This window comes from Lagenorhynchus albirostris, chromosome 4 (assembly GCF_949774975.1).
Source record: "Lagenorhynchus albirostris chromosome 4, mLagAlb1.1, whole genome shotgun sequence".
Taxonomy (NCBI): Eukaryota; Metazoa; Chordata; class Mammalia; order Artiodactyla; family Delphinidae; genus Lagenorhynchus; species Lagenorhynchus albirostris.
Genome location: NC_083098.1, coordinates 20,483,204 through 20,494,469, shown reverse-complemented (window position 1 = coordinate 20,494,469; position 11,266 = coordinate 20,483,204). Strand labels below are relative to the sequence as shown.

At 43.9% G+C, this 11,266-nt stretch overlaps 1 protein-coding gene across 4 annotated transcripts in view; it reads left to right on the top strand.

Annotated features, from left to right (window-relative positions):
* The window catches only part of MANBA (mannosidase beta), a 111,206-nt gene extending 102,787 nt beyond the window's left edge, over window positions 1-8,419 (top strand). For 3 of the 4 annotated variants that reach the window (XM_060147644.1, XM_060147643.1, XM_060147647.1), the window contains 3 exons: window positions 2,889-3,031; window positions 3,876-4,133; window positions 7,120-8,419. In XM_060147644.1, the coding sequence (XP_060003627.1) occupies window positions 2,889-3,031; window positions 3,876-4,133; window positions 7,120-7,344 (626 nt within the window). In that variant the 3' untranslated portion in view covers window positions 7,345-8,419. Of the gene's footprint in view, window positions 1-2,888; window positions 3,032-3,875; window positions 4,134-4,407; window positions 4,471-7,119 lie in introns of those variants that run through there. The other variant, XM_060147645.1, reaches the window with a different exon arrangement.
* The last annotated feature ends 2,847 nt before the right edge of the window (window positions 8,420-11,266 follow it).

Here is an 11,266-nt window from a genome sequence, read left to right as displayed (position 1 = left end):
CATCACTTTAAATTTATTCTGCCACTCCCATCTGGCCTGCAGAGCTGCTAAAAAGTCCACTGATGGCGTTATGGGAGTTCCTTTGTATGTAACTTGTTGCTTTTCCCTTTTCAATATTCTTTCTTTAACTTTTGCCATTTTAATTCAGTGTATCTTGGTGTGGACCTCTTTGGGTTGATCTTGTTTGTGTTCCAGGACCTGCATGTCTGTTTCTTTTCCCAGGTTAGGGAAGTTTTCAGCCTACTGTGTCCTCAAATATGTTCTCTGCCCCTTTCTCTCTCTCTTCTCCTTCTGAGACCCTATAATGTGAATATTAGTGCACTTGATTTTGTCCCAGAGGTCTCTTAAACTGTTCTCTTTTCTTTTTATTCTTTTTTCTGTTCAGCTTCAGTGATTTCCACTACTCTGTCTTCCATCTCCCTGATCCATTCCTCTGTATCATTTCATCTACTGTTGATTTCTTTTAGTGTAGTTTTCATTTTAATTGTTGTAGTTTTCATCTCTGTTTAGTTCTTTATATCTCCTAACTCTTTGTTAAACTTCTCACTGTGTTCCTCCATTCTTCTCCTGCATTCTTTGATCATCTTTATGATCATCACCCTGAACTCTTTCTTAGGTAGATTGCCTATCTCCACTTCACTTAGTTCTTCATCTGGGGTTTTATCTTCTTCCTTTGTTTGGAACATGTTCCTCTGTTGCCTCAGTTTGCCTAACTTGCTCTTTTTTTATTTCTATGTATCTGGTAGGTTGGTAATGTTTCCTGATCTTGGAGAAGTGGCCTTTTGTAAGAGGTACACTGTGCGTCCCAGCAGCTCACTCCCCTCTGGTCATCAGAGCTATACGCTCTAGGGGTGCCCCCTATGTGGGGTGCATGGGTCCTTCTGTGTGGTGGGCTTACTGATGTCGTTGGTCTAGTAGGCATGGCTGGCCTTTGGCCCAGTTGGTTTCCAGGCCCTGCCTTGTGTGGACCCTGCCAGCCACTGGTTGGTGGGGCTGGGTCATGAGGCTGCTGGTTGCAGAACCCTGGAGGGTCCCAGGGCTACTGCTGGTTCACTTGTGGGCAGAGCCAGGTTCTGGGGTGGGTGGTTACAGGACTGGGGTTCCTGGATCTAGTGTTGGCCTGATGGTGGGTGGGTGGGGCCAGTTCCTGATATGGCTGAATGCAGGTTCTGGGGTATTCCAAAGCTGGTGCTGGCCCATTGGTGAGTGGGGCTGGATCCCAGGGCAGCTGGCTGAGGCATCCAAGGTTTCTCAGAGCTGGTGTTGGTCTGCTGGTGGGTGGGGCCCAGGCCCGGGAGTCCTGGGGCTGGTGCCAATCTGCTGTGTTGGCTGTGTCCAACAAGGTAGGCTGTAGGGCTGCAGTGGTCCTGGGGCTGGTGTCTTCCCATTGGTGGGTGGAGTTGGTGTCCAGGGGATCCTGGAGCCAGTAGGTGAATCTGGGTCCTGGGGCTAGTGCTGGCCCACTGGTGGGCAGAGCTGACTCCTAGTGTCTCTGGCTGCAGGGCCCAGTGTCCCAGAGCTGATTTTGAATTGTTGTTGGGTGAAGCCAAGGCCCAGGATGTTCTGGGGCTAGTGCTGGCTGGCTGGTGGCTGGGGCTGGGTCCCAGGGTTTGTAGCTGCCAGGCCCTGGGGGTCCTGAGGCTAGTGCTTGCACACTGTTGTATGGCACTGGGTCCTGGGCCCTCTGGTGGACAGGACCATGTCCTGAGGTGCCTCGGGCTCAGGAGGTCTTAAGGCAGCCTGTCTGCTGGTGGTTGTCCAGCTAATTGCTTGGCCTGAGGCATTCCAGTACTGGTGTGAACAGACTGGTGGGTGAGGCTGGGTCCTGGTGCCAATCAGCTGGAGGGAGAATTCCAAAATGGCGCTTGCCAGTGTCTGTGTCTCCAGGGTGAGCTCCAGTTGCTTGCTGCCTCTTTGGCAGACTCTCCAAGATCAGCAAATGAGTCTGACAGGCTCCTTTCAAATGACTGCTTCTGCCCTGGTTCCTGGAGTGTGTGAGATTTCGTGTGAGCCCTTTAAGAAGGGAGTCTCTTTCCCCCAGCCCTCTGGGACTCCTGAATTTAATCCCTGCAGGCCTTCAAAGCCAAACATTGTTGGGGCTGGGGGCTTGTCTTCCTGGGGCAGGATCCCCGGGCTGGGGAGCCCAATATGGGGCTCAGACCCCTCGTTCCTTGAGGAGTACCTCTGCAGTTGTAATTATTCTTACATTTGTGGGTCACCCACTCCTGGGGTGTGGATCTTGACTATGTGCAACTCTGCCTCTCCTACCCATCTTGTTGTGGTTCCTTCTTTATACCTTTAGTGGTAGATGATCTTTTCTGCGAGATTTTGGTCTTTCTCATAAATAATTGCTCTGTAAATAGTTGTGATTTTGGTGTGCTCATGAGAGGAGGTGAGCTCAGGGTCTTCCTACTCCACCATCTTGGCCAGCCTCTATAATAGTATTTTTGCTAAGTAATACTAGCGAAATGAATATTTGTAACAGATGTTCACTGCCAATGCTACTGACTCCCTTTTTCATGTGTATGTAGGGAAAAGGAACATCGGTACACTGAGCTTCTGGAAGCAGAATTGCATATGAGAAAGTGCTAGCTAGGAATCAGGTCTGGGCTCAAAATACTGCCCGTGGCATGTTTGACTTAACTGCTTGAGCTCCATTTCCTCATTTGAAAAGTGCGATGTTCATGGCTGCCTCGCTCAGATTTGAGGCTGACATGAGGTGGTGTCCAAAAATGCTACTTGCCCTCAACAAACATGGGTTCCCTCCACTGTCCGCTCTCCCTTCAATGCTCAGTGCCCTGAGTTATGACAGGTTACACAGCTGGACCCTGTGGATGATGACTCCGACTGCTTGACCCTTGTTTCCTAACCCAACTGATTACTTTTAGAGTATGGAGGAAAGTGGAAAATGCTTCATTATTTTGCTCGTCATTTCTTTGCTCCGCTGTTGCCGGTGGGTTTTGAGAATGAAGATGTGTTTTTCATCTACGGTGTGTCAGACCTTCATTCATACCACAAGATGATGCTCACTGTAAGTTGCTTGGAGTTTTTTTCTCTCTGTGGTAGAGGGCGAATTTTAGATTTCTTTAGTTATTTGGTTCTATTCTTTTTTGGAAAAAAAAAGAAATTAATTTGTATCAAAATGTCTCTAGTGCTTGCAGCAGAAAATGAGCTGTTCTTGGAATTGGAAAACCTATATTCAGGGAAAAATTCTATTTATTCTAGGACCTTAATGTCTTGGTTCAGTTTCCTCATCTGTAAAATGACACCAGCCTGCCTTCTTAAAGGATTTCTATGGATAGCGAATACAGTCATTAGATGACTGTGCATTGTAAACTGTAAAATGCCAGTTAAATCTAAGGTTATTTATAATCATGAGAAGCTGGAAATAGGCTAGACTTTACCAAAAGAACTCATTTAAAACAGTATGTTAAAGTGGAAATCAGTAAAATTATTCAGAATATATATGTGGAAAAATGAACTTGTATTTAAAACAATTTTAGGTAAAAGAAAGGATAGAAATTCAAAGAAGTCTTGGGTGGCTACAGTTAGGAGGACATTGAGAACAAGTCAAGTCTATGAATTAACCATAACGCGCCAGGTCCTGTGCCTTCCATAAATTGCTTAATTCTCACAACAGCCTGTGGAGTTAGTGCTGTTATTATTCTCATTTTACGTTTGAAGAAATGGATACTTTGAGAAGTTAACTTCTTGGTTACATGACAAGTACTTGGTGGGGCTATGGTTAAACCCGAGTTTCACAGTCTCTTAACCAGTTCTGCTATTCTGACTTTCATCTATTATTACTCCTGTTATTCTCTAAAAAAAATAGTAACTAAGAATGTTTGGTTTTTTTCTGTCTTGTTTCTCCCCAGGTGAGAGTCCACACATGGAGTTCCCTGGAGCCCGTGTGCTCTGAGACGACGAAGCCTTTTGTGATGAAAGCAGGGGAGGCTGCTCTTCTCTATGATAAGCCAGTAGCTGAATTATTAAGAGGATGTACAAATTGTACACGACAAAGCTGTGTGGTTTCCTTTTACCTGTCAACTGCCAGGGAGCTCTTGAGCCCAACCAACTATCACTTCCTGTCCTCACCAAAGGAGGCCAAGGGGCTCCACAAGGCAAATATCACTGTAAGCACCCGTGGTCTGGGGTCACCGTGGCTTTGTGGAACTGTCCTGCTTTTTTGCAAAATTTCTCCTTGGTACTGAGCTTACCTGGGACCCGGGGAAGATTGGCCCCTTCCCACTGGAAGCAAAGAGCAAATAATTTTTATTATTTGTATTTGTCAAAGCTTAAGTTTCCTGCCACTCCTGCTGTCCCATCACATCTCCCTAGTCAGGCTGGTGCAGTGGAGGGTGAGGCAGCAGGAGTATCACCACTGACTGCTCCTCCTGTAGGTTCCAGGCTCTGTCTGTCCTGGGGGCTTTACTGCATCAACCGTGAACTATTATCATCTGCATATACAAGTGAGCAAACCTGTTTGGAGGGACTGAGTAACGTGTTTATAAAGTCCATGGCCAGCAAACAATGGAGCCGGTAGAAGCACTCTTAATTTTGCATTTTTAAGGAGAGTCTATTCATTTAAAACATTTTCACTCTACTCTCTGATTTATTGCTTCCATGTTGCTCAGTCACCAAATCTCTTTATCACTGCCAAGGGAAAAAAAGAGATGATCAGGATAGGATGTGTTGTTATAAAAATTGTGTAGCTAGGGCTTCCCTGGTGGCGCAGTGGTTGAGAGTCTGCCTGCCGATGCAGGGGACACGGGTTCGTGCCCCGGTCCGGGAAGATCCCACATGCTGCAGAGCAGCTGGGCCTGTGAGCCATGGCTGCTGGGCCTGCGCGTTCGGAGCCTGTGCTCCGCAACGGGAGAGGCCACAACAGTGAGAGGCACGCATACTGCAAAAAAAAAAAAAAAAAAAAATTGTGTAGCTAGGAAATTTGGAATCTGTCTAGTTGATTGAAAACCTTTCCTTCCCTTTCCCCCTCTCCATGTAGTGATTGAAACTTTCTAGAAAAATATTTTCATTCTCTATTTTTAATCAATTTTAAGTTTGTTTTAGATTTCATTGAAAAGACTTAAGTGAGAGGATTTTTTACATTTGCTTTGGAAATCATATCAAAACTCAGTCCTTGAAATAGAGATAGCATAGCTTAGCTTAGCTTCCTTCCCAATTAATAATGAAATATTCCCATAATGAAATCTATCTGTCACAACTGATATAGGGCAAATATGAAGGAAATGACATACATTTACACAGCTTCTTTCCAGAAAAAAAGCACAAAACTGTGTAGTAGACAAATCTGCAGTCTCTAGACAGGATTTCAGAATCTTTCTTTCCTCATCTGGGCCTCCATTACTTTGAGATAACTGGGCTGGGGGAGAGGTAGGACTTCTTCCTTTGCCCTACCTCAATTGGATTTCAATGAGACTTTGCCTATCCTAAAGGGATATAATAACAATAATAATAGTAATGATAGTTAACGTTATTGTAGGCTTAATGTAGGCCAGGCGCTTGGATGTACTATCCTCAGGGGGATGCTGGGGACTGAGTTTTCCTCCCTGTGTCCCTGAAGCCAGAATACAAGCTTGAGCTCTGGGCTCTGCAGTCAGATATGCAGAGATGAGGTTTCCGATCAGAAGAAGGCAACAACGAGAGTGAGCAGGTGCCAGTGTCCCTTCTGGCCTTGGCCTTGGGACAGAGTAGCTGAGGCTTCCCTGCAGGCTTGGTGGCAGCCAGGGCCAGCCATGTAAACTGTGTGCCTGCAACTGCTTTAGGGTCTTCATCAGAATAGGTGGGTGGAATGATTTGGGAATTTGACATCTAACTTCAAGCCTGCATCTCTGACCCTCTGAGAGCTACCTAATACATTTTGTTTCTTTTTTGCTTCTACCAAAGTAGAGTTTCTTGTTAATAACTCAGAACCCTGCATGCTGTCTCAGGCTAAGTTATATATAGTAAAAATCGCCCTTGGAAATTCTTTATGTCACACATAACCTATAATGTCAAACCTACGGCGTTGCATGTATGCCTGTGGAAGAGTCATGTTTCATGACAGATGCACGGCTGGAATACCAGGTCCCACTCAACTGTGTACTCACAGTGAGAGAGGTTCACAAACCCCCAGCCTCCAGGAAGCATCTCTGCCTCTCTCTCTGCCTGTGCTAAGAGGCTAATGAATGACAAGACTTAAACTGTGCTCTCCTTTGCTGATATCGTGTGGGATTCACACATGTTAAAAGTGCTAATGTAAAGCAACTATACTCCAATAAAAATGAATTTAAAAAAAGAAGGAAAAAAAATTAAAGTAAGAAAGTTAAGGGTCAGATTACAAAGCTGAGAATTCACATTACGAAGATTTTTTCAAATATTTCAAAGTTGGATGGACTTATATCCAAATGAATAGGAAAATGAATAATTTCATTTAGATGGTTCAGATTAAATAAAACGAATACTTGAAAAATTCTAAATAAGTACAATGTGATAGCTACCTAAGAATGAACGTTAGTAAATCTGTCAAGAGTAATATGAAAAGCAAATTAATTTGAGCTGAATAAAAAAAAAAGTGCTAATAATGTGACTTTACTGACGATGCAATAAAAGAGAGAGAGCTCTAGTGGTAGAGCTTTTGGAGATGCCCGGCCGGCTGCTGCCTAGATTGCAGGATCTCCTCAGAAGACTAGAAGGTGAGCCCCATGGCTGTGCTCTGCAGCCAGCTCCACACAGATTCTGAGAAAGTCATTTAAAACACCCAGCCCTGGTGCAGAAATGTGCCTCTCTTGATGAGACCCTGAGAAAAAGGTATAAAGCTGTAAAAGCTACAAAGCCTTGAGATTCGTGTGAAATATTCTCCTTAATAATTGGAGACTACATATTCCCCCCCTCCCCGCCTGGTTTGAGATTACAATTTGGTAATTTTCCACAGCCTTCAATACATTTCCACATAGTTTTTAGCATCTGACACAGTGCATGGAATGTATGACTTTAGCAGCTGCAGAACCAAAGTTGTAGGAAATGCACTCCTTGTTAGCCACATCGATGTTCTGATAGGCGCTGTATATAGAATAGAGAGCTCTGCCCTCGTCCTTCACTTCATTTATCTTTTTCTTTCAGGCCACCATCTCTCAGCAAGGGGACACATTTGTTTTTCATCTGAAAACCTCAGCTGTTGCTCCCTTTGTTTGGTTGGATGTAGGAAGCATCCCAGGGAGATTCAGTGACAATGGTTTTCTCATGACTGAGGAGACACGGACTGTATTCTTCTACCCTTGGAAACCCACCAATGAGAGTGAATTGGAGCGATCTTTTCATGTGACTTCACTGGCGGATATTTACTGAGGGAATCCAGGCTGTATTGGCAGGAGCTGAAGGCAACCAGGAACAAGTTGAAGAGGCCAGGAAACGCGTCTGCTTGCTGTCAGGTGTCTGCATAACCACTTGGTGAAGAGCTTGTACTAGTGCATTCTCCCAGGGAAGGCTGTGTACTCACGTGATGTCCTCCTCCAACAAAGCTGTGCCTAGGTGCCGTCCAGTCCGCACCAGGACTGTGGTTTTAGCCCATTCCCCCACAGCTTTTGCACCACATGAACCAGTTGTAACCCAACTGCCTCTCCAAGCCCCGAAAGGAGGTCTGTCCACGTGCAGCCCTTTAAGGGAATCACAGGTACGTGATTATTACGGTATCTGTGGAATCAAATGTGGAAGGTCGTGAGGTCATGTAGGCTCTCGTGGTTAGCTTTGAGAAATACCAAATAATCGGAATGAAACTGCTTTGTTGTTATTTCCAGAGGAAATGGAGATTCAAATGTCACAACAGAAAGAGAGTTCTGGGCGGTAGCCATATTGGTTGCTATTGCCGGAAAACTTGGGGGGTTGATTTTTGTCATTCGGTTACTTTTTGGGTAGGAGTCCTTTTTCCATTTGCAACGTTTTTTTAAAAATATTGTTTTAACAATAATAATTTATTTTTTCAAAGGCCATTGGAGTGATTCTTTGGGAAAAAAGCTCGTATTGAAATGGACATCACCATGGTCACTTTGGAAACTTCCGGGTGTCCTGACATAGGTCACCCATCGTTATGTACGGGCTTCAGGTTTGGTTGAATCCAGTGAGCTTTCCAGTTCAAGGCTGTGGTTAGATTTGTACTTGGTGATCCTGGCAGCAAAGTGGTGTTCCCTTTCACTTGAGTTTGAACCATCTTAAAAAACATTGATTCATTATAATTGCTATGAAATCATTTTATTCTGCACTATCATGTTTATAAAATCACACTGGTAATGAAGCAAAGAGGGCAAAGTGTTAAGAAGTAGCCAATGTGGGTAAAGGTGTGTAGGAATTTTTTTCTGCTTTTGCGACTTTTCTGTAAGTTTGAAATTATGTTAAAATTTTAAAGTTGTATAAATTGCATTGACAACTTGGTGTTTCATTTGTGGCTTATTTCCTCATTCCATGAACACTCAGTTTTGCCCAGTACCCTGCTGAGCATTAATTTCCATTTAGCTCTGGTCAAGTTTTTAGTCTATTTGATAAACTTGAAGAGTTTGAAGAATCTAATCCAGGATATTTGAAGGGTCTTCTCTAAGAAGAATCAGGTAATTGGTTATAGAGTGGACTGGCAGTGAGAGTTTGGCTTTAGAATCAAGACTAAATAGATAATAGTTTTGGTTTTAAACCTGAGAATCTTTTGGCCATGGTTCAGAGACTAAAAAGAAATAAATGCAGCCAACCCAGGCCTCTCCTTCAGTATCTATGAGTTCCCTCATTTTATGTGTTATTTCAAAATATATATAACAGGCTTATGAAAGGCTGTGACTTAGGGATGTAACCCAGAAGATTCTTACCTGATAAATATTATATCACTTTCTTGTCACTGTTGCTGGGGGACAGGGAGGACACACCTCTCCATTCACTAGAGCATTTTTCTGTGCTAGGTACCCTGTGATGTGGGCTTTGAAGTTGATGGGCCAAATTTACTGGGTTGGCCAAACCCAAAAAGTTTGTTTGGGTTTTTCCCTAATTCTGTAACGACCCAATACATTGCAATTCTGCCCTTACTAGCTCTGTAACCTTAATCTAGTTATTTAACTTCTACGTTCCGTTTTCTTGTGGTACAGTGGGAATAATTACGCTCACCTTGTAAGTGTGGGTTTTTAAAAATAATTTATTTTTGGCTGCATTTGCTCTTCATTGCTGCACGCAGGCTTTCTCTAGTTGTGGCGAGCGGGGACTACTCTTCATTGTGGTGTGCGAGCTTCTCGTTGTGGTGGCCTCTCTTGTTGCGGAGCACAGGCTCTAGGCACGTGGGCCTCAGTAGTTGTGGCACGTGGGCTCAGTAGTTGTGGTTCGCAAGCTCTAGAGCACAGGCTCAGTAGCGCACAGGTTTTGTTGCTCTGCAGCATGTGGGATCTTCCCGGACCAGGGATTGAACCCGTGTCCCCTGCACTGGCAGGCGGATTCTTAACCACCGCACCACCAGGGAAGTCCCTGTAAGTGTGCTTTGAAGAATAAATTAAAAATGTGGTTCAAGGGCTCAGCCCAGTACTGACACTTAGTGAAGGCTCTGTAAATGGAGGCACCATTCTGGGGTGTGACCCTCTTGTCTAGAGAGGGCTGGGCTCCCACCCACACTGACCTGAGTCAGAATCCAAGTTCTGAGGCTTATTGGCTGTGTGACCTTGGGCAACCACTTGATCTTCTAGATTTTAGTTTTCTCATCTGTAAAATGGAGATAGTAATCTCTAACCTTCAAAGGTAGTGGTAAAGATTAAACAAATAGGGTCTGGAACAAAATAAATGCTAGTCATACTTTTTTATTTTTTGTGGTACGCGGGCCTCTCACTGTTGTGGCCTCTCCCGTTGCGGAGCACAGGCTCCGGACACGCAGGCTCAGCGGCCATGGCTCACGGGCCCAGCCGCTCCGCGGCATGTGGGATCCTTCCTGGACCGGGGCACAAACCCGTGTCCCCTGCATCGGCAGGCGGACTCTCAACCACTGTGCCACCAGGGAAGCCCTAGTCATACTTTTATAACATCATTATCACTCAGTACATGAAGCAAGGGTAAAAATGAAGCAAATAAAGGCAGATGCCTTTTTTCTTTCCTTTTTTAAAATTGAAGTATAGCTAATACAATATTGCATTAGTTTCAGGTGTACCGCAAGATGATTCACTTATATATATGTATTTTCAGATTATTTACCACTATAGGTTATTACAGTATATTGAGTATAATTCCTTGTGCTATACAGTAAATCCTTCTTGTTTATCTGTTTTACATATAGTAGTGTGTATTTGTTAATCCCATACTCCTACTTTGCCCTCCTCTCTCCTCCTCTTTGGTAACCATAAGTTTGTTTTCTCTGTCTGTGAGTCTGTTCCTGTTTTTTTTTAAAAATATTTTTTGATGTGGACCATTTTTAAAGTCTTTATTGAATTTGTTACAATATTCTGTTTCTTTATGTTTTGGGTTTTTTGGCCGCAAGGCATGTGGGATCTTAGCTCCCCAACCAAGGATCGAACCCGCACCCCCTGCATTGGAAGGCAAAGTCTTAACCACTGGACCACCAGGGAAGTCCTTCCTGTTTTGTATATAGATTCATTTGCATTATTTTTTTAGATTCCACATGTAGGTAATAGCATATAATATTTGTCTTTCTCTGACTTGCTTCACTAAGTGTGATATTCTCTAGGTTCATCCATGTCGCTGTAAATGCCAATATTTCATTTTTAAAAATATTTATTTTTTGGCTGCATCGGGTCTTAGTTGCAGCATGTGGGATCCTTCGTTGAGGCACATGGGCTCTTCGTTGTGGTGTGCAGGCTTCTCTCTAGTTGTGGTGTGTGGACTCGAGTGCGTGGGCTCAGTATTTGCGGCATGCGGGCTCTCTAGTTGTGGTGTGTGGGCTCCAGAGCATGTGGGCTCTGTAGTTGCGGCACGTGGGTTTAGTTGCCCTGCGGCATGTGGGATCTTAGTTTCCCGACCAGGGATTGAACCAGCGTCCCCTGCATTGCAAGACAGATTCTTAACCACTGGACCACCAGGGAAGTCCCAATATTTCATTTTTTTAAGGCTGAGTAATATTCCATTGTATATATGTATATAACACATTGTTTTTTTAGTACTATAGACAAGAGATCCACTTCAATTTTTTTTTACTTTTTATTTTTTAATTAAAAAATTTTAATTGAATTATAGTTGATTTTTAATGTTGTGTTAGTGTGTGGTATACAGCAATGTGATTCAGTATACCAGCTGGTATACA